Source organism: Astatotilapia calliptera, chromosome 20 (genome assembly GCF_900246225.1).
Source record: "Astatotilapia calliptera chromosome 20, fAstCal1.2, whole genome shotgun sequence".
NCBI lineage: Eukaryota > Metazoa > Chordata > Actinopteri > Cichliformes > Cichlidae > Astatotilapia > Astatotilapia calliptera.
The window spans coordinates 3,754,768-3,778,142 of NC_039321.1; the positions used below are offsets into that span (position 1 = coordinate 3,754,768).

Genomic DNA, 23,375 nt, shown 5'->3' on the forward strand with positions numbered 1-23,375 from the left:
GCTCGCTTACTCACTATGCCACTTGACTTACCAGTTAGAAATGAAAGTATTCATTTTGGTGGTAAAACCAGAAGTCTACCATTAGGGGGCCTCAGATTATATATAAACCTTCATTGTCCATATATGTGTGTGTTTTGAGAATGTGATCGATGTGATTTGATGCTCTGAAAGTTCTTGAATCATAAATCTAGAAGCCTAATTATATGATATATTTATGTATTCTTGTATGTCTCTCTCTCTCTCTCTCTCTCTCTCTCTCTCTCTCTCTCATACACACACACCCAGGATGACGTCATGTGATTTCCTGTAAATGGAGAAGGGAGGAGCATCTCTTCTCTATTGATCTAGGTCACTGCAAACTACGGAGCAGGAGGAAGAAATGAATGTGAGCTTTAAGCCCGACATTACGTTTCGTCTGCTTTCAGTCAGCTGTCTCTGTGGACTAGAAGAAAAAACAATGATGTGCTAATTCAGGAAGTGGACTGACAACTCAGTTCACTGCTGGAGTCTCTCTGTGTGTGTGTTGTACTTCCTGTTTTGTCAGTCATGAGAGTGGTTTGTATTCTGTGCTAATGCTCAGCATTTCTGAGTTACCGGTGAGCCTGGCTGAAAATGAATGTTTTGGAGGAAGAGGAGGACAGTGCACAATCTCTCTGTTTTCCTATGAAGAGAGACCTTTCCATAAATGACAGTGAACCTGGACCTGCAGACACAAAGTAAGAGACCGTTTCTACTGTAAAGTGAAGTGAAGATGATTTATTTGTTATGAAGAAATAATGTGTGCGATCTATTTTAGTGAAGTGTTCCCCCTAAACCCTTGATGTGGAACATCCGGAGCAAAATTTCACCGCGGATGTTAAAGACTAAAAACCTGTTTGCACAGAAATAATGCAAAATGAAACTCATGAGGGAGTTTTTACATTTTTATGCATACAGTACTCATAGAGATAAATATGTATAGGGAGGACTGCCTGAGTAATAGATAGACATTATAAACTGTTCACCAAGCTTGTGGGCCACAGACAAACCGACTCTTGTCGGAAAAATGCATATTTTATAATTTTTTAAAACTTCCATCCTTATCATCAAGTAAAAAACTACAAAAAGACATTGGAAAAAGGAAACAAGAAGAGTTCAGTGCAAACTAGCATTGATATCAGCTGCACTGATTAGTTCTTTTATTAGCTGCTTATACAGCTACATTTGCTTACATTTTCACCTGTTTAGAACTACCATTTAGGATGTGGATCTTTGGAAAGGGACACAGCTGGTGAGACAGAGAGGTAAATAAACACGGAGACTGACTTCCACAGGAGATGCTGAAGACAAGAAACATCCCCAAAACCTCAAACCCTGGGTCAGTGACCCTGGGACCAAGACAGATCCCATCAACATGAATGATGTGTTACATATTATATGTTTGTGTTCCCAGAGGTCAGCAGCCCAGGCGCAGAACAGCGTCTGTAGGATCAGAGTGTCTGTCAGTGAACAGTAACATCTCCAAAGATGATCCTCCATTCTTCAGTAATGAACCTGGACCTTCAAACACAAAGTAAGAAAATGTTTCTGCTGTAAAATGAGCAGAAGAAAATTCCCTTAGCAGGCAGAACAAACATGCTTCCATATCTGTAAGATCAGCTTATTGTGGTAGTGATATAAATAAAATCCAAACTGAGACCCTGTGACAGTGAATGTTTCTGCTTTTACTGAAAACCTCCAGAACCTCAGTCCTGTACTCATAATAAGTGACTTATTTCTAACAACATGAAGATACAAATTAACAATGTGCTAAATATTATATGTCTGTTTCAGAAAAGGAACAGATACTTCAGGATTCGACTCTCTGTCTAACTTTTCCAAAGACGAGCCTATGCACTTCAGTAATGAACCTGAAGTCTCAAACACAAAGTAAGAGACTATTTCTCCTCTAAAATGACACGAAGATGGTTTGTTAGGATGACACTAACACAGAAAAGCTTCAGTGATTTTCAAAATCAGAAACCTATTTGAACAGAAAAGCTGTAACATGAAAACATGAAGGACTTCTTGTGTTTGTAAGTGTCAGATATTTTAAAAACACATTATGAAATAGGCCACACTCATGATGGAGAACACAACAAAATATGAGGGGATACAGAGACACGCAGGATGATGAAGGAAAAGGCAACAGGTGGGAACGCAGCAGCAGTAAACTATCATAATTACCTGGAAGGAAATTAGACACAGGATACAGAGAAGAACAGTCACCAAAATAAAACAGGAAGAGAGCCACAACTGAACAGCGAGACAAGATTAACCTGATGCCAAGCACAAAAGAAGACCAAGTAAAGCACAGAAAGACAAAGGAGGCAGGAATAAACAGAGAAGCAAGGAATAAAGCACAAACTAAATCTGACATCATAACCTAAACGTAACCAAAGCTACAGAACTATAAAACCCCCAACATCACAAAATTCAAACCTGTGTCCAAGATCCAGTGACCATGACAGTATGTACCTATAGAAGGTAGAATATGTTCCTGAGTAATAAAATCCAAACTGAGACCCTGGGACAGTGAATGTTTCTGCTTTCACCGAAAACCTCCAGAACCTCAGTCCTGTACTCATAATAAGTGACTTATTTCCAACAACATTAAGATGCAGATGAACAATGTGCTAAATATTATATGTTTGTGTTCCCAGGGGTCAGCAGCCCAGATGCAGCCCAGCGTCTCCAGGATCAGAGTGTCTGTCTATGAGGAGTGACGCTTCCAAAAATCCCCCTATATCGTTTAATAATGAACCTGGACCCTCGGACACAAAGTAAGAAAGTATTCTGAACTGGCCGGTCTCCAGAGTGAGGCGGTTTTTCTTTTTTCTTTCTTTCTTTTTTTAAATTTAATATCTTCTTCCATGGTAAAGTAATTTGTAGTTTTCCAAATATGTGTTGTAAACTTGAAAATTAGTCCGTGCATGATTGCCCCACTGATCATAAAGTCTGTGCATGTGCGCCTATATCGCCCATCAGGGATTGTTGAACTGACGATTGCCGGTTGGAAACTTTTCACATATTTTTTCACATATCGCCCAACCTTAGCATTTATACACCAAAGAATATATATTTTTCTATAATTATTTGTCTGCATTAGACTATTATTTTAATGTATGTAACGTACCTCTTTGACTGAGCATTTTCAGTTAGTTAGTGCACTTCCCCCTATATTTTACCCTTGTGTTACTTATCTTCCTACTAATCTCCCACTGAATAAATACCCCCACCTTATATTAATGAATACCCTGTAATTTTATCTTCTAAACCATGCTATAATGTTTTACTTCTTATTCTGTCTGCACCGTTGTTCTCTTTTATAGTCTTTTATCTTATGTTTTAACCTTGTTGTGAAGCACTTTGGTGTACCTTTGGTTTTAAATGTGCTATATAAATAAAGTTGTATTGTATTGTATGTGTACTGGTCAATATACATTTTCTTTTGTATGCACAGAGAGAAGACAAAGAATCCTGTTTCCCACTGTGGAGAAACAGCCAAGTTTGGACGACATATAGGTGGTCAGAGCAACACTGTGCAAAGTAAGATTATACTTTATAAGATATAGGGGAAGATTCCAGATGATGATATGCTATACCAATATTAAAGTTCCATTAATTTTATTTCTGTCTTTCTTTTTTGTCTTCTAGCAGTTGCTGGTCTGCAGGAGCTTTTAGATGAACATAAGTTCAGTCTAAGGAAGAGATGTGAAACTGTAACTGAAGGATCTGAAGAAACAGGAAGAAGAACTCCCCTGAACAGAATCTACATAAACCTTTACATCACAGAGGGACAGAGTGAAGACGTTAATACTCAACATGAAGTGAGGCAGCTGGAGACAGGTTCCAAGATGAAGACCCTCCATGAAATTCCAATTAAGTGTCATGACATATTTAAAGCCTTATCTGACAAAGTGATCAGAGTGGTTCTGACCTACGGTGTTGCTGGCGTTGGAAAAACCTTCTCAGTGCAGAAGTTCACTCTGGACTGGGCAGAAGGTTTGGAAAACCAAGACATCAGTGTGGTGATTCTGCTTTCATTCAGGGAGCTGAACCTGATCAGAGATGTGCAGTATAGTCTCCTGGAGTTGCTCCAGGTTTTCCATCCAACATTACAGAAGGTCACAGCAGAGAAGCTCGCTGTCTGTAAACTTTTGTTTATATTTGATGGTCTGGATGAAAGCAGACTTTTACTGGATTTCACTAAGAGGAGCGTCATGTCTGATGTCACACAGAAGTCAACGGTCAATGATCTGCTGACAAACCTCATTGAAGGCAATCTGCTTCCTACGGCTCTCATCTGGATAACTTCCCGACCAGCAGCAGCCAATCAGATCCCCCCTACACTTGTTGACCGTGTCACCGAAGTGCGAGGTTTCACTGATGCTCAGAAAGAGGAGTACTTTAAGAAGAGATTCAGTAATGAAGAGCTGTCCAGCAAAATTATTTTCCACATCAAGTCATCTAGGAGCCTCCACATCATGTGTGGAATCCCAGTCTTCTGTTGGATCACTGCTACAGTTCTGCAGCACATGCTGACTGGAGGGCAGAGAGAAGAGCTGCCCAAGACCATGACTGACATGTACTCACACTTCCTGCTGGATCAGACCAAGAGGAAGATTCAGAAGTACCATAAGGCTTCTACTCCTGAAGCTCTTCGGAAGCTTGGGAGGCTGGCATTTGAACATCTGGACAAAGGAGACATCATGTTCTACCAAGAAGACCTGGAGCAGTGTGGTCTGGATGTCACAGAGGCCTCGGTGTACTCGGGACTTTGTACAGAGATTTTCAAAAAAGAGTGTGTGATCTTCCAGAAACCAGTCTACTGCTTTGTTCATCTGAGCATTCAGGAGTTTCTGGCTGCCGTTTACATGTTCCACTGTTTCACCAGTAGACAGAGCAAGATCCTGGAGGATTTCCTAATCCCTAAGTTTTCTAGGACGTCTAGGAATTTTGGAAATAAAACTGCCCATGTGCTATTTTTAGATGACTTTCTGAGCAAAGTTATGGAGAAATCTCTCAAAAGTAAAAATGGTCACCTGGACCTTTTTGTCCGCTTTCTTCATGGCCTTTGTCTGACGTCCAACCAGAGACTTTTAAGAGACCTGCTAGGTCGGACAGAGAGTAATCCAGATAGCATCCAGAAAGCCATCAGCAACTTGAAGGAGATAAACACCCAAAAAATATCCCCTGACAGAAGTCTCAACATTTTCCACTGTCTGATGGAGATGAATGACCTCTCAGTACATCAGGAGGTCCAAGAGTTCCAGAAGTCAGGAAAGAGATCACAGAGACTTTCTGTTATCCACTGCTCAGCTCTGGCCTACATTCTCCAAATGTCAGAAGAGGTTCTGAATGAACTGGACCTGGGTGAATATAACACCACACTGGAGGGCAAACAGAGACTCATTCCAGCTGTGAGAAATTGCAGAAAGGCTCAGTAAGTCTGCCCGTGACTAACATTATAAACTTGGTTCAGGTTAGCAGTTTCGAGCCAAAGGGCAAAATTAAGATCAGATAAGATTTCAGATACAATTTTGCTGTGATTGAGAATTCAACAGAAAGATGATTTGGAGTTTCTGTGAGGAAACTCTTCACATTTTGGTCAGAATGGACAGTAAACTTCCACATTTTCATTAGAAAATGGTTTTAAACTTAAACTTAAAACTCCTGCTAACATATTTTAGGTTCTGTTAGGTGCAATCAGTGCAAACAAATGCTGTTGCCTTGTGTTGCTAGTTCTTGTCAGCTTCTGTTGACTCAATAAAACTTATTAGAAAATCTAAAGATTAGATGACGAAAAACGAAATAAATGTCTACTTTCATAACAATATCCCAAAAGGTTGATTCTGTTCTGTTCTTTCTGGGATTTCCTTACTTGGACAATTGAGCATGCATCAAGACACTTCATAACACTATGTTTTGTAAAATGTTCTTCTTTTTTTTACAGACTTTCTAGCTGTGAGCTCTCAGAAGCTCACTGTGAAGTTGTGGCCTCAGCTCTGAAGTCCAACCCCTCCCATCTGACAGAGCTGAACCTGAACTTTAACAAGCTGCAGGATTCCGAAGTGAAGCTGCTCTCTGTCGGACTAAAGAATCCAAATTGCAGACTGGAGACTCTGAGGTCAGTTTACTGAGTAATACTTGCTTTTTTCCTCTCTTCAAATTGAGCATTGTAGTTTGAAGTGTTAAGACATTTCTTTTGTTGAGCTGTGAAGTAACCCCGTTATAAAGAGGCTCCATTATCAGATGATTGGATACAGCTGACAGCATAATATTGATGTTAAACTAATTTGAGGATTCAGAAGTCTGAGTCACAGAGCAAGTCGGTGTATTTGTGCTTGTACATTGTTTCTGTGTTGAACTGCAGTCAAAGCACAGAAAAAGAAAGTTTAGTTCTCAGTACTCTGTAACTTATGATCACCGTCGACAGCAGGAATCATATTGACAATGAGGGACTATTTAGTAAAAAATCTGTAATTCCTAAACCCCCTGAATTAAAGCTGAAAGTTCACACTTCAATCACATATTGGTTATTTGATCCACTGCGGTGGTGTACAAAGGGAAAACTAGAAAAATGATGTCTTTGTTGAACAAAGCACAGGCCTAGGGATGGGTATTGATAAGATTTTAACGATTCCGATTCCATTTTCGATTCTGTTTAACGATTCGATTCTTTATCGATTCTCTTATCGATTCTTTTTTTTTTTTTTTTTAAAAGGAGAACACTAAGGTCGATTAGCTTAGAACTTTGTTTTATATCTTCTCTTTGAACAAGATAGAAATTTAGGAGTAACATGGCCTTACAAACCCAACAGTGAGATCTTAAGAGATCCAGCCTACGGCTCTTCAATGGGGTGTCACAGGGTCCCCGGGGAAAAAATTGTAAATGTAAAATAATAAAATAAATATTCTTCTGTAGCAATAACAAAGTATAACATAAATTGTTCTGTGGCAATTACACAAGAATATCCAGTAATGTCCCTGCCTACAATTAAACACATTCACTTACCAAAAATCGGGGGCATCTGCTGTGGCAAATGGGTGCAAGCCTTTGACCACAAACTTAGACACTGCTCGGTGACATTCGTCTATCCTGGCCTGAAAGGAGACGCTACCGGTAGACTGCAGCGAGAACTGCCAGCGAGCGCCAGCCAGACTCTGTCTGTCTCTCTCATCATGGTCACCTACATGTACAGTAATGGCAGGTCTTGTAATAAGGCAGATCGCGCTAACATAATATGCACTGTTAGTTGATTATTTACCTGCCGCATTAACGGGAGAGGACGTGCAAACGTTACCGCTGCTGCTGGGTTGAGAGTCACGAGTCCGGAGCGGAATTAAAAACACGTGTCATCGTGTGTTTTGTGAGCAAATGCTTTTGCATATTCGTAGTGTTTCCTCCCTTAAATGAAATATCTACTTTGCAAGTTGCCCTGTTGTCATCGGTTCTCATAAAGTATAATCAAACTATTGAGCGTTTGAGCCGCTTAGGCGCCGTGTTTCCTGCCAGGTAAATGACGCGCCGCAACGTGGTGACGTCATTCGGGGCGACTGGAATCGATAAGGGAATCATTTGCAAAAATGGCAAACGATTCCAAGGAATTGAAAGAGTGGGAACCGGTTCTCAACAAGAACCGGTTTTCGATACCCATCCCTACACAGGCCTAACTGTAATTTGCAATGATTTGTATATTAGTACATAATTTATAGTATAGGTGCAAATTTAAAACTAATATACATTATATTTCCTGTATTTTATAAATGACTGAATCTGAATCTGCCTTTTTTAAATTCTTTATTCAGACTGAAGGGTTGTAGGTTGTCAAAGGCCAGCTGTGCTTCTCTGGTCTCAGCTCTTAAGTCCAACCCCGTCTATCTGAGAGATTTGGACCTGAGTGCCAACACGCTGCAGGATTCAGGAGTGAAGAACATGTGTGGTTATCTGGAGAGTCCAGGCTGCAGATTGGAAGTGCTCAGGTCAGGCAAAAATGTTTTGGTTGTGTGGTCATATAAATATAAAAGTTTAATATGTAGGCTGGCAGTCTGCAGAGGATTTAATGCTAATGCTTTCTTCTTTATTGCTTCAGTCTAATAACTGCAGGATGCAATGTTGCACAACAATGTTGAGCAACACACTGAAAACCTAAAAAACGTAGATTAAGCACAATCAGAAAATTTTGTTATATTAGAATTAAAACCAAGGTGATGGCTAAGTCATTAAATAATGTAATTATTTTATAAATATGCTCTAATTTAACTAGTTTAGTCTATAAAATGTTCCAAACTGTGAAGCAACATTATTAAACTCACTTTCTTTGAGGTTAGCCTCAGAGTGTACGCCCCACTTTATGTGGGTTGGCTGCAGGCTGCAGTGCTATGCTAACAACAACCTGAAACAGATGAACAACTTTTTAATTTGTGCCTATATGAGGTCCAGCCCTGTAGTGAGAAGCCCAGCCAAAAGGCAGCTAATTATATCGATTCAAAAATGGAAGCAGTTGCAGACAACTACTTTGTGACGAAGTAAGAAATGCTTGAATAATCGTAACTTTGGTTTCTGGTGTGATTTTTGAATCCAGCTTTCAAAGATTTGATGATTTTGTTTTTAACAAACAACATAATGTATATCAGTAAAGATTTTCAGCTTTACTATTTAAGTAATCAATCCCATTTTTGATTTAAACATGCGCTCAATTTTTTTTGAGAGGAGCAGCTAAAAACTGGAGGGAGTGCTGATTTCCTTGAGTTACAGACAGGGATCTCTGCAGGCTGGGAAGAGTCTCCACGAAGGAAAGATCATGAAAAGAGGAATAAAAAGTCACAGGGATAACTTGCTATCTTATGATGATAAGAGCAATGAACTGGTGTCAACTGGATGATTTCCTCAACCTTAAAGCAATCATGTTAACCTGTAGTTCACATGGAGAGTGGGCACAAAGGAGGACCACTCCTGACACATGTAAACAAAAAGTGAGCAAGGAAACAAGGAAACAAAGAGAATAAGAAAACAAAAGAACAAGAGGACTGTGATGGACTCATTTTTTGGATCATTAATGAAAGTTGACAATCAAATATATTTTCATGTTTATTTAAATAAAAATGTTTTATAAGTATTGATCATCATTTTGTTAACATTTCCATTTTATGGCTTGATGAACTTGGGCTGAAAGGATACATTTTTGACTTGTCTGATGCACAGGATTCGTTTGATTGTGTCTTTATTGAATCTATCAGTTATATTAAACTACTTTTTATTAGTTTTTCTGCTGAATAAAATATCTTGTTGGTTTGAGGTGTTTGAAGTCTCTGTTTCCTAACCTTTTACATCCTATACCGTCTTTAGCTTCAGATTATTAAACAGGTTATAATTTTAAAATCTGTCTAAACTTAAATGTTTCATTCATTTCTCAGATTGAGGGGCTGCAGTGTGTCAGCGATCAGCTGTACTTTTTTGGTCTCAGCTTTAAAGACCAACCACTCTCATCTGAGGGAGCTCGATCTGAGCCAAAACAACCTACGGGATCCAGATGTGAAGCAGCTGTTGGATCTTAAGGAAAGTCCTGACTATAGACTGGAGACTCTGAGGTCAGTAAAGAGCTGGAGTCACTCTGTGTTGCATTCAGCAGTATTGTACTGCAATAGAAATAATTCCAGACAAATATACAAATATATACAGTACACATCTGAGATAACATTCAGATCTATATTTCTATATTTCATAGCTAACTTAGCTTAGTGTCTTTCATGGCTGCTTCCATGCTTACTAGCCAGGTGATATTACAGAAAGCCGCCACAAAGATGTTTGTGTTAAATTGAACAGCAGGAAATACATTTTTAAAAAAGATGTTCATGGATCATTTATGACTCTTCACAGTTCACTTCCACTGTGGAACAATAGACTCGATGTTCAAACGTGTAGGTTAGTGGGTGTACATGTTGACATGAAAACTCAGAGAAGCTAAGATAGGCTAAGATAGGCCACGCCTCCACTGCAGCTGTGAACAGGCTAGATGTGCTGCATCTCTGAGTGACAGCTTTTGAAGTGACTTATTTAATACACCTGTTTCTTGTCTCTACAGGTTGGATGATAATCTGTGTAACAATGAGAGCAAGCAGGACGACGAGTGGACGAGCTGTGATGATCCACTGAGGTTGGAGCAGCAGCAGGTTGTTGGTTCCTGTAGAAAACCGGTTCCCAGTATTCCAGTTCCTTGGAATTGTTAGTCCTCCTGTCTGTGTCCTTATTAGGGATTTGCACTGGTGCATGGGGCTGTAGTTAAATGGTGATTATGAGACAGAGTGTTTCAGCTATTTTACTTGTTCCCAGAGCTAATTAAGTAACATACTGCATTACTTTTACGAAAAGCATTCTGTGTATTCTGTGTAATATTAAACACTGACTACAACAACGAGCGCAAATACCTCAAACACGCACAGAAGTTTGACTCCAGCATGCAATTAATTTGCATGAATGTTATTTCTTCTTGCTGCTTAGTGACGGTGGTGACTCTTAAAATGGAGCCAATGAAAATCGATTCAGAATCAGAATCAGAATCATAAAATTCTTATCGATTCCCATCCGTAGCGTAGATACTGTAACTCGGCTGTTTTACTGAGAGCTGGATCAAGAACTGGCACTGTGAGGTTTCAGGGTTTCAGTGATCTTCTTCTACTCTGCACTGAGACATTAGCCCCAGGTTCATCTGGTCCTCCAAGTCTTTGCCATGTCTGCTGCTCTGCTGTGGATTCAAAACGTTTGTGCTGCACACGGTGTCTTTATGTGGCGGAGATAAATGTCTCCTTTATCTCTGCCACATAAAAGGCCGTTAAATCACAAGTTTAAATACCACAAAAACCTAATGAAATGCAAGTTTTTTTTAATGGTGATGAGATGAACACCCTGTGATATTACTTAAGTGAAGCACAAATTCACTTCATTCATTGTATAAACGGTTTTATTGTTTTGTTGTTTGGTTGAGGTTGCTGATACTGACATTACTGACACATTAAAGTCCATTATTCACTGGCATCAACACTTATCCCTTACATCATATCCTGCCAAGCCAGAACACACACAGGAAGTTATAAAACCAGACCCTTTTCCACATCCTTTACCTCCAAACCATCGTGAGAGGAAAAATGCATCAAGACCTTTTAGGTCCTATAAGTTAAATTAACTCTCTAATTTTTATTCTAACATTTATCTATTATGATATTTTGTCAACGTGTCAATTCAAAGAGTGCTGCATGATAGCTTGAATACATGTTGAATTTGGCAGATTGGATTCCTTCCATTTCTTTGTTAATAACTTGAAGACAGTGAAAATAAATAAAATGGTTTTTATCTGTTACTGTCTGTGTTCTGTTTGTGTTGTTGATCTCTCTTCATGTGTTAAAACATTACCCACCTGCATAACCATCAGTAATCGTACCAAATAAATAATGTTCATGCTGCATCTGCGAGCCAGTGCAGACGTAACTGTTTTCAACCACTGAATATCATATTAGACCCAGTAAAAAAAATAAAAAATTAATGCTGTTTTTAAGGCGTTTGAAAACAGAGTGTGAAAGGGGTTTTCTTTTTCAGTAATGAGCTAGACTTGGTCTTAATAGATACAAAAAAAATAGTAAAACTTTCAATATTTAATGGCAATGAGAACGAGTGAAGACAATTTTTGACCCTAACAGCTTGTAATTTGGGTTTTATTCATCTGATTATCAGAAAACATCCAGAAACCTTTTCTTTCGCCATTTGTCTTGAAGACTCTACATTATTATTTGATGCTGCCAATGTTTTTGTAAAATTGAGGAAATAACTTCTTGGATGATCTTTAGCACACTGCAAGTCAGATTATTTGTGTGGAAAAAAAACACCAACAGCACATGTTGAAAAGATCCAAATAAGTGATTAAATTACCCAGCTGCTGCAGGAGGAGGAAAGAAGAGCTGCAGCAATGCTAAATATTAACATGTTAAATTGGTGTTGCCCAACACCTTAGAGACCCAGGCTTTTTGAAAATATTGTTATAAAGTTATTATTGCATATTTTTAATATGCAAATGAACACATTTCTTTTTACCAGTGAGCTTTGCTTGTTTGTAGGAGGAATGCTGGAATAGTCTTTACAAACACAGTTTCTGCAGTTTGAGTCAGCGTGGACGCCATCCGACCACTAAAATCACGAGCATTTTTTTTACATTGCTGTTATTAGCAGATGCCTGGACGGTGTGCTAGAGAGGCTCGTGACAGAGGATCCACCTTTGTGTATTCATCAAGGAAACACTCCAGCTTTGGAGTGTGTGAGTGTGAGCACAAATAGTGTATTTCAAATGAACTCCGACATGTTTGCCATCTGTATAGTAAGGTCAGTAGGACACTGTGCAGGTGTGACCCACCTGGTTTGGACCAATGATGAAAAGTGTGTGTCACACTTTCAAATTTCACTACTGCTCGGAGGAAAGTTAGCAAGTGTTTGAATATAAAGCTTTACTCTATGCTCATGTGAACGAGGCCTTATTTGAACAAATAATCAAATATGGATTTTTACTCATTTCTCATCTTGGTTCAATATCAGCTCTATAGTCACGGTAAAAGGCTGTACTCTTCAAAGATTGCCTTCCACCTGAAACTGATAGTTGCGGCAGACTTGTAACATGTTAGCTTCACACGTGTCTAAATACAGTTTCTATATCTACACAATGAGTCTTTGAATGATTAAAAATCACACCTGTGCCTAGTACCCAGAAGAAAAGAAATTATGAAGTTTGTTCCAGCAACTCTTGGGGTCATAGAGGTTGCTTGTTTGCTCATGCTTATCAATACAGTGTTGCTTTAAATTTGAATGTTTTATTTGTCATGCATGCCTCAGTATCCTCAGCCTGCTATCCTGTGCTTCAGCTGTCAGGATAAGCGATTTTATCTGGCACTGACCTGAGAACAGAAAGCAAATAAAGATCTTTTCCCAAATAATCAGTTCATTTCACATGAGCTTGTTTATTGAACAAGGCTGCAGACAGTTAGCTTGGCCTACCTGAGCTGATGTTGGTCCAGCTCAGAGTTTTAAAGTCAGACTGGATCTAAAGACACCGAGCGATCACTGACGGATCAGATCAGCTGCTTCAGTCACTTCTGCGTGTTTACAGCCAACTGCTGAAGATAAAAACTGCATTAAGCAAACAGCTGAGTGACGTTCCTCCATCCTGCTGCCTGGGAGCAGGTCTGATGGTAAAACTGTTCAGTCCAGCGTGAACTTGGCTCTTCCTGGTTGTCTCTGGACCAGAACCTGAATGATCAGATCCTTTGTTAGAATCATTAGTCCAGACTCTGCGATCCTGTGATTAGGCGCTCCTCGCACCAATCAGGGAATCAGTCGCTAGAACACAGTCTTAGAAAATGCATAGAAGACAAACATCCTAATGCCCTAAAAGACAGGAGGCAGAAGGGTGGGGCTAAAGGGTAGCACAGGGGTTTGTGGTGTTTGTAGTTTAACTGCTAAGGCTGTGGATGGAACATAGAAACAGACATTAAAATGATGCAAGTGATGTAATGGATCGATGGATGAGGTGTTGGTTTATTTATTTTTGTGTGGTTTATAACTTCAAAGTATTTTTTAGCACATCAAAGCAATAAATATTATTAAATTTACAGTCTTGATTTCAGTTGGCCATATAGTTTAGGCTTGCCTCTCTCTAATGGACAGAGCCATTCTTCCTTCTGCACAGTGATGCAGTTGGATTTCTAAATCCTGCAGTTCCTATAAGAAACTGCAAAACTGTGCAATTTACAACAAAGACATCTAGAAGGATGAACAGCTCAAAGGAAAGAAAATCTGTAAAACTGATTTTTGAAGTGAACTGTCCTCAGCATAAAAAGGGATGTTCTGTCATGACCTCAGTGAGGCTCTGAATCCTGAGTATTTGTGAACTGATGCTTAACCCCTCACTGGGCATGCATTAAAAAGACTTTTTACAATTTTTACTTCTTTCTTCTCTTTTTTTCATTTTTACGCTGCAAATCAAGGTCAGTGAAGTCAGCATATATGTAACGTTTGCATTAGTGTTGCAAATGTGATTTCTGGCATCAGAAAGGGTTAAGTGGTTATTGTCCCCTCTATGCAGCAGCAAGCCTGTTATTTAATAGATTCGATATGAGAGCTTGCTTTGAATAGAAAATAAAGTCTGATTTGCTACTTACAAATTACTTGCCAATAATCGATGTAATGGCAATAACAGGTTAATCTGTATTTGAAGTCATATTTGAAAACATTCTTAAATTTACAGTGAGGTTAGTCATTAATAATCCAGCTGTTTCCAGACATGATTGAGCTTAAAAAACAAACAAACAGTGAAATCAGAAACACCTGTTACAGGGAAGGGTTACTGTTGATCTTTGAAACAAAACAGGTGCTTTTAAATCTGATATTTACACCCTGTTTTTTCCACAAGCGTCATATTCCCTTTCCCTCTATAAAGCTGTGACCCTGATCAGCTCAAATATTGATCTGACATCAAGTTTAACTGTCCTGAAACACAAGCAGCTGGAGGAGGATGAAGTTTCACTCTGTCAAAAAGAAGCTCATCCAGCTAACGGCTGTTTTTATTGTTGATTAACAACCTGCTGAAAAATGCTTTGGATTAATAGTTTTGTCTATGAAAATGAATTAAAGAGGAAAAAAATATTGATATATAACATTTTAGAGCACTTTTTTTGGCGGGACCATTTTTGGTCCCGAGGGTCACGAAAGGATGGATTTTTAAAAATGTGCTCCTGCACAAAAAATAATAATGGATCAAAATGAATGTTGGTGCCAATCTTTGGCCCATCTAAAGGCCTAATTATAATAACAATCAAATATTACTTCAAATGTATTTTATGGAAAATATTAATTTTTTAATTTTTTTTTTTCTGTTAAAAACAGGGCGCTCATGTACACAAACTGGTATTTAAAGGGTTAAAACAATGAAAATATAATTAAAACTTGATATGGATATTTTAAGCAGAAGTAGTTTTAAAAGATTGACTAATTTAAAGTGGAAAAAAATATTGATATATAACATTTTAGAGCACTTTTTGGGGCGGGACCATTTTTGGTCCCGAGGGTCACGAAAGGATGGGATTTTGAGGTTTTACAGAGGGTTAACTTTCCTTGGCTCACGGTTATATTTTTAAAATATCGTTTCAACAGTCCAAAGTTTGACATTTACAAAAAAAACCTTCATCTTCGGGTCTGGACAACAAATAGTTTTCATTCATTGGTCTAAAATGAGCCGTTTTACAGCTTTGTTACAGAGTGAAGCTTCTTCATCTCATAAACAGTCTTTGGATGAGTTTTGATGCACAAACTGAAAACATTAAGTTAATCTGACACATCAGCATCAGCACGTACTGTACATCAGCCCATAAATGACAACAAATAAGGTGTGAAAACACTGTTCTGCAGTTTGTCCGCAGAGAGCAGTGACCATTTTATTATTTTTACATCATATAATCTTTTATTTTAAAAACTTTACATTTCTTCGGTGTGATTCTGAAAGGAGACCTATTCTGCTCATTTCCAGCTCCTGGTCTTTATTCGGGGACTCAGCTAACGTAGCGTAGCATGATTTCTAGTTTTCTTTTACCGATCTTACACTGTTCCTTTGTACAGCCACTTCCTTGTGATTGGCCAATTTTATTGTGAAAATAGAAACAAAATATTTGTTATAAATAATTTTACTAATTTCTAAATATTTTTTGGCTTTCATGTTTTACTTCGACATGTTTAATACTTTGGTTTGTTACGAGACCTCAGGGAAGGCAGAATAGGTCCTCCTTAAAAGGAGCCTTACCATGTTGTTAGCGTTATTAGTTGTTTAAATAAAGTACTCTCGCGTGAATAACTCTTTAAAATAAACATTTTAAATGTGGCTTAAAAAACCTGCTACGTGAACAACAAAAAGAAAAATCTAGACACTGTTTCTTCTGCTATTTCGATTCAGCGGAGACGTGTGCGTGATTGTTTGCACTATTCAACTTGAACTTCTGCACATTATCCTGTGGACATTAATCAGTGTTTTGGTTTTATCTGTTAATTTAATATTATTTACATCTCTGTAGTGCACACTAACCCTCAGTCCAAATGGCAAACACAGGGCTGTACTGTTGCTTCTCATTGATTTGTCTATAAAATGACAGAACTATTTCTACACTCTTAACAAATGTCTTAAGGGTGCAGATATCTGATATACCCATTTATATTTAATTTAACTTTGAGATTTTATAGATTACAGATGAGGTCTGTGTAAATTTTGTTCCTGTTGTTTTAAACAGAGCTACAAAATCAATCGATAAATTTAATTAGTTGGTAAAATGCCAGATTTTCTGAAGCCTGAAGAAAAGAAGTCAGGATTTAATGATTTCCTTTGATTCACTTGATGTAAATTAAACATCTTTCAACAAGAAAACCCATAAAAGGCCTCTGAAGATGCATTTATGGGTTGGACAAGTTACAGCACAATCTTTTGACTATTTTCTGACATCTTATAGGGGAAAAAAATCAATGAAGATTACTCGGTAGTGAAAATAATTAGTTGCCGCCCTAATTTTGGGACCTCTGGAGTTAAGGCGAAGACACATTCAGATAACATGAGGGGTCGTTTTGTTTTTGTGGCACACAAACTGATTCTTAGCTCAAGTATGTCTCAATTATAAAAAGCATTAAACTCAGTATTGGCTGTTGCATGATGGGATATTTTGGTGTCTGAAAGGTCTTGCCGTTGTTTGACGTGTTGCAGGAAGTGACGGCGTGCGTCTCTGCCTGCAGCTTCTGCAAAGTGACAGTCTGCAGGACGAAGGCTGAAACAAAACGAGGCACTTGTTATGATCCAAAGCTGCAGGTCGTCCTGCTCCTCCGCGGCTGTCGCTATAGAGACAGGCCATGTTGCCATGGTGATGTTATGTTCCTCGACAGCCGACAGGACCACAGCTGGACCTGACATCTGTATGTGTGTGTGCGTGTGTATGGCTCTGTTACATCATCAGGTTATTTTCCTTTCATTTTTACAAGCAAGCAGGCAAATCAAATCATCTCTGGATCTATTTAATCTCTAATATCGTTATAATAATAATTTTGTTACACGTTTATAAAAATAAAAAAATCATTCCAGTAATATTCACATGCTCAGATTACACAGAGAGAATCACGAAACAGCGCCGTTGTTCGGTTCGGATGTTGTTTGCATACCATTTTGAAGTTGGAAGGATGCGAGTGAAGATGATCGTGATGAAGCCATGAAACGCAGACGTGATGTTTCACACGGAAACGTCACATCAGGTCTGCAGACCAGGAGCCTGTATCACAAAGAGTTCAGCTGTCCACAGGCAGCTCGGGTGATTTGGTGAATGTTTCAATCGCTGTAATCTAACCCTAACCCGTATTAGGATGTTACTCGAATCAAGTCGAAATAAAACAGAATCCCGAGAGGAAGATAAAATAAGTGGAGGGTTGAAATTGTCTGACAGGCGATGGCGGCCCGATATAGCTTTATGATACAGGTCTCAGGATGTACTGAGGCATGATGGGTAATATTAAAGGTGTTGGTTCGGCAGGTCTGTGTAGCTGTTATGTCACCCACCAGCCAATTACAAACAGAGTTTTCTGTGGTCATCCAGTTGGACACAGACGGAGGTGTGTCTTCTCCAGCAGGCCAATCAAAAAAGCCCTTGATAAGTAGCCAATAAAAAAAAAATCAGCAAATAAAAGAGGAGAATGCCCTCACAGCTGGCCAATCAGAGAGAGAGCCCACCCGCTAGTCCCCGCCCACGGATCTGACTGCTCGTCAGCACCTGCGTCAGTCTCTGCGTGCTCGGCTTCAGCCAAGGGCCCGGGCCGTTTCCATCTTGCAACGGCAACTCAGCTCTCCTCCAATCAGACTCCTCCCTCGAGCCAGCAGTGGCGATGCTTGCTGCTGATAGGTGCATCTCCGAAAAACTGGATGTTGATTCGCTGTCGGAAAGATGTCTGTCACTGCTGTCATCGTCCAGCGGCATGAGGAAGGAGAACGCTGCCTTCTGAGATGCAGCCGAGTTCCCAGCATGCTTTGCACGGCGGTTGGTGCTGCTGTTTCTCTCCTCTCTCCTCTCCCGCTCTCCCCCTCCTCTTCTGGACTCCTCTGACAGAGGTGAGTCCCTGAGGTGGGCATCACTCCTAGGTAAGCTCCTGCTCCTCCTCCCCTGCTCCTTGAGGTCATCCTGCTTCATCTGCCTGACAGTCTGACTTCTTCTCTTCCTCTCCTCCCTTTGCTCCTCCTCTTGCCATCTCCTCTCCAGCACCCGTGCTTCCTCCTCCACTATGTCCAGGTCCAGAGCAGGAGGCCCTAATCCTAATCCTCCTGTTCTTCTTTTGGTTTCTCTCTCTCTCCTCCTCCTCTCTCCTTCTCCCGCACCACTTCCTCGTCTCATTTCCTGGCTAAGAGAGGCAGTTGTCATGGTTATCGTATCCACATCCAGCTCCTCGGTCTGTGAAGAGGAGGAGGGGGAGAGGGCTCCTTCCTCAGGGCCTTATGGACAAACAGAGACAGAATATAATTATCTGAATATCTGCAAGTAATTATTGTGGTTATTCCTTTTGTTTATTTTTTTAAAAGTAGGTTTTTCTCCTGTCAAAAAATAAATCACCAAAGTGACCAACGGGCACCTCTGCTGTTGCCAGCCCTGCTGATGTTTCCAATCTTTTTTTTAAAATCAGGGTCTAATATGAAAGTCTGAAGCTTTGTGTTCAGACTCTGAACCAAAACCAACCAGGACAAATGAAGCAGGAGGTTCAATCAGAAATTCATGATCACGTAGCCAAGATATGACAATAGAAACATTTCAGATGTTGGCACTTTTGAAGGTTTATATCTCTATTATATTAGAATACACATTCTCTATTGCTACAAATATGCAAACATCAGTGCTGAAAAATGAAGCTGAGGTGCCAAATCTGCAGTTTCTCTAATGCAAAGTAGTCGAATTGTTTTGAAACTTGCTCTTTTTGAATTATTAAAGTTAGGGGCGTGGCTACTTTGGTGGACAGGTGTGCTCGTGTAACCAACGAATGATTGCTGGGCCTCACCTCTCCCATCATGAGCCACTGAACTGGAAGCCTCATTTGTGTTTGTGGTGTTGATGCCTTTTAATGAAATCAACAGCATAATAAGGCCTGCTGTGAGGTGTCCATGAAGTTTTTGCTCCAGTTCTGGTCACAGAAATTCAATAATTTTTTCAAATGTCTTAATCAGCAGTGATTAGGTATCTAAATCTGCTTGCTAACATTAGCTGCTAACTTGGCACCCCTCTGAATCTGGGTGTAAATGACCAACACGATGGCACTAAAGTCTAAAGTTCAGTCTGTGTCACTTCTCCGTGTCACACTGGGGATTTTCTGCATGTAAGAAATATTTTAACAACTACACCTTAAAGCCAGTCAGGGTTTTTACCGGGTCCTGGTTGGCTGTAATATGTTACTACCACCAGAAGATGGTGGTAATGTACCTTTAAACAGAAACAACATAAAACTGTCAGGTTACTCACTATCAGGTACTGGACCTATACGTGTGGCGCTTTACATGCAGATAATAACACTTAAAATACTCAGTACAGTAATCTGATGGCTATTCACATGTGACTATAATGCTGCAGACTGCAGCTGATGATCAGTGAAGATGAAGGATTGATGAAGTGAAAGTGAAGAAAATGAAAGCAGATGGGAAAACACGGAGTTACCAACCGCGTGTTTTCAGTGCGTCCAATCACGTAGAAGCAGGGTTCCCCCTGTTTAGAGTTGGTCATACAGAGAGACAGGCTGGAGAGCTCCACTGAGGAGGAGGAGGAAAAACAAGAGGAAGGAGAGGAAAAGAGAGTCAAAGAAAGTTAAGTCAAACAGTGAGAGAGCCGTGGAAGCAGGTCAAAGGTCAGTGATGAGGGAGTACTTTACAAAAGCCTCTTCAACAGAGTATTCATGAACATCTTCTTATTTCCATCTCAATATTTATATTTTTGAACTCTAATAGAGTAGCTTTGCATAACTCTCAATTCAAAATAATCCTTATTTATCTTATAGTGGGCTGGGCTATTCAAGCTGCCTGAAACAAACTTTTTAACTCCTCCCCTTTTATGAAACCTGATGGGAGGGGCTTCTGTAGCTGAGATGACCATATTAGGATGGGTATTCTATTTTTTGATGACATCATGCAGAGCCTAAAAAGAAAATACGCTCTGAAGCTGAGTGCTGAGAGCAATCAGATGCCTGAGCTTTTAGGAATTACACAGATTGCTTCCAAATTCACTGACCTTATTATTTTAAAGCTTTACTGTTTCTTTGAGCTATGAGAAGAGTTTCCACCAAACTTTACACTTGCCACAGTGCAGTCAGACAAGTGCCGTTGCCCTGGCAACCACCAAACCCTGACTCATCCATCAGCAGGCCAGTAGGAAAAGCGTGACTCATCACTCCAGAGAACATGTCTCCATGTGCTAGAGTCCAGTGGCAGCGTGCTTTACACCAATGCATCCAGCCCTTTGCATTGCACTCGGTAAGCCTTGGATGCAGCTGCTCGACCATAGAAACCCATTCGTGGAAGCTCTCTATGCACTGATCTTGAGCTACTCGGAAGGCCACATGAAGTTTGAAGGTCTGTAGCGATTTGTTGGCAACCCTGCTGCTAGAGACACAAAAGCGATTTTCTGCACAAATTCCGACCTTATGAGGTCAGAAAATGCAAACTCTCCTGGAACAAGTTAGTTTTCAGCTGCTGTGGGCAGGCTGTCAAAGTTAGAGCTTTCCCGGCTATTTCCTCAGTCTCTTGTCTTAACAGAGCAAGTGAGTCAGTAAAGAGTCCAGGCAGTTTTCAGTGCTGCTGGTTTATCTGTGTATTTGTCAGCAGGATTATTATTAATCTTGCTGATTGTAAGCTGTAGATGGATAATGAGACAGAGTGCCCCTGGACACACGCCCAGAGTGACTCAGTGATCCTCCTATGCTTTGGGGTCAAACTTCACCGTGTGCCATCCATCCATCCATTCGCTTCCGCTTATCCTTTTCAGGGTCGCGGGGGGCGCTGGAGCCTATCCCAGCTGTCATAGGGCGAGAGGCGGGGTACACCCTGGACAGGTCGCCAGTCTGTCGCAGGGCCACCGTGTGCCATTTTGATTAAAAGATATAAAAGATCAAAGAATTCAGAGAGGATCAAGAAGAACTTGAAACTGAAGTCTTAGCAGAGAGAATGTCTCCCAGTTTTCTCTCAGCTGTGTCATGTGTAACAGTCCGTCCTGTGAAGTCTCACCGTAGTCGGGCACGTATCCGTTTCCCTTCTTGAGGACGAGGTGGATTCGATGTCCTCCTCTTCTGATCTGCTCAACGGCCTGACTGTGAGTCATTCCTGCTGTACTGTCTCCATTTATCTCCACCAGCTGGTCGGACACCTGCAACACACGGTGACACCTTGTTTACCATCAGGAGGAAAGTGCATAAAGCATAAAACTGAGTATATGTTATTTCAGGCACCGACAAACATCCTCTGCAGGGGCATGTGCAATCATCAGAAATGAAAAAGTCTTTGTGTAGATTGTTGAGGATGCTGACAGTATTGAAAACTACATTCAGCTGCAAGACATCAGAGAGACAATTACAGATCAGATTATTATTATTTTCAGTCCATATTTCAGTCCAATATTTTACTTCTTAGATCTAAAGTGCTAAAGCTGCTTAAACTATTTAGATATTTACTTTAATTCACTTTTGTTTATTATCCAGTTCATAATTCAGCTCAGTGTCATTTAAAAACGTTCAACTTGCAGTTGACAGACGCTGCACAAACATGACACATTCAGGTGGTTTGAGACATCAGGATTTAAACTGTTCAGAAAGGTTGGCTATTTCGGCCTCTGGGGGGCGCTACATTTGCTGCAGCGCATTTTGTGAAGTTCTTTTTTTTGTGGAACAACAAAAAAGGAAGCAGAACGATGCGAGCAGCTGCGATGTTGAATGTTTGATGATCAGAGTCTCAGAGCTGCAGGCACAAAGTGAAGCTCTGAATATTTCAGAAGGTTTAATATCACAAAGAACGACTTGACGGAGATCCTGAGTGATGTTTGTCTGAGTGGAAACGTCTCCGCTGCATTTCCTGCTGTTTCACTGTGCCCAAAGCTCAGCTCATATAGGAAACACGTTCAGACCCGATCCAGCATCAATCACACCAAGTCTCCACTTTTTCTCCACAAATCTGGCATCACCTTGAACCAGCCAAGAATTGGACTCTACAGACTTCCAAGCTTCCCAGTGGGACTGGACTTCCTTATATATCAGCAGCAGATCCTTTAAGTCCCCAGAAGTTTGTCAGACTTGTTCTCTAAACAAGTCTGAGGTGAGTCCTCACCCCTGCAGACTTGGACTGTCCCTACCTGACACCCAACGATGTTCACTTCCCCTGGAGGTCAGTGTTTTGGCTCAGCGGTGTCGTGTGTTTTAACAGTACCAGATATGACAGATCACAGAGAGCGTTTCTGCAGACGAATCATCAGTAGATTTAATAGAGCATCTCTGAATCTCCGCACAGCACAAACGCAGTAACACTGGGGAGGCTTCTCTCCTGCAGCTCAGCAGGTAGAAGGTGTCATCTACTAATCGAACAGTTGACGGAAACTCTGAGAAAATCCTGGATCAGACTCATGGTTTCACTGTCAGAGTTTATTCTACCGAGTCAGTAAAAGACTTCTCATCGCATTCGTTTCATCAGGACGCTGAAATATGTCCAAATGTTTTTAATGGATGCCTGTGATCGTCTGTTCACATTAATGTTTAAGGTGTACAGATTTGATTTTCCTCTCATATAGATTCACCTGCATTAAAGTATTAATGAAGGGTTTTAATTAGTAGGTTAGATTATTGTTAAAATAAATAAGAAAAAAAAACCCAATAAGACTTCCCGCACCTCTTTCACAATAAAAACAAGAATTCGGTCTCCTCACTAAGACTTTTGTTGTGAAACAGCTAATGACTGACACCTCAGCCTGAACCTAAATCTAAAATGATGAACAGGATTTTGCATTTTGCACCTGTATGTGTATTTAAATAGTACGAGTACACATGTACCTGTATCTTGTTGCTGCGCTGGGCTGGCCCCCCGTCCATCAGCCCGAGTACATACAGTCCCATGTTGTATTCACTGCCACCCCTCAGAGAAAAACCGAAACCCGTAGGACCTCGCTCCAGGTCCACGCTGTAGAACTTTGACTCCTCCTGCTGGACACAGACAGACAATACTGCAGATACTAAACAGTACTGCCTCTTTAATGACAGTCCCACAGTACAGCTGTCTTCCAGTGTAAAC

General features: G+C 40.2%; 2 protein-coding genes across 12 annotated transcripts in view; one reads left to right on the plus strand and one right to left on the minus strand.

Annotated features, from left to right (window-relative positions):
- Positions 1–354: 354 nt before the first annotated feature.
- Positions 355–14,000, plus strand: LOC113013647 (NLR family CARD domain-containing protein 3-like). Of its 3 annotated transcripts, none has more exons than XM_026154715.1 (10): positions 355–716; positions 1,433–1,552; positions 1,813–1,908; positions 2,682–2,801; positions 3,482–3,567; positions 3,676–5,464; positions 5,975–6,148; positions 7,831–8,004; positions 9,439–9,612; positions 10,107–14,000. In XM_026154715.1, the coding sequence occupies exons 1-10, from the start codon at positions 613–615 to the stop codon at positions 10,249–10,251; spliced, it is 2,982 nt and encodes a 993-aa protein (XP_026010500.1). In that variant the 5' UTR covers positions 355–612; the 3' UTR covers positions 10,252–14,000. The 3 variants fall into 3 exon arrangements, with proteins under 3 accessions (XP_026010500.1, XP_026010501.1, XP_026010502.1); XM_026154716.1 differs by having other exon boundaries at positions 3,679–5,464; XM_026154717.1 differs by lacking the exons at positions 7,831–8,004; positions 9,439–9,612.
- Positions 14,001–15,440: 1,440 nt separating this feature from the next.
- magixa (MAGI family member, X-linked a) overlaps positions 15,441–23,375 on the minus strand; it is a 62,622-nt gene continuing 54,687 nt past the window's right edge. For 6 of the 9 annotated variants that reach the window (XM_026153454.1, XM_026153455.1, XM_026153457.1 and 3 more), the window contains 3 exons: positions 23,138–23,287; positions 21,330–21,468; positions 15,441–18,563 (listed from right to left, as the gene is read on the minus strand). In XM_026153454.1, the coding sequence (XP_026009239.1) occupies positions 17,794–18,563; positions 21,330–21,468; positions 23,138–23,287 (1,059 nt within the window). In that variant the 3' untranslated portion in view covers positions 15,441–17,793. Of the gene's footprint in view, positions 18,564–19,774; positions 19,863–21,329; positions 21,469–23,137; positions 23,288–23,375 lie in introns of all 9 variants that reach the window. The other 3 variants (XM_026153459.1, XM_026153460.1, XM_026153461.1) reach the window with 2 other exon arrangements.

Coding starts and splice junctions, on each gene's coding strand:
- LOC113013647 (XM_026154715.1), top strand. CDS start 613: ATGAATGTTTTGGAGGAAGAGGAGGACAGTGCACAATCTCTCTGTTTT. Junction 717..1,432: donor CCTGGACCTGCAGACACAAA/GTAAGAGACCGT, acceptor TTGTGTTCCCAG/AGGTCAGCAGCCCAGGCGCA. Junction 2,802..3,481: donor CCTGGACCCTCGGACACAAA/GTAAGAAAGTAT, acceptor TTGTATGCACAG/AGAGAAGACAAAGAATCCTG.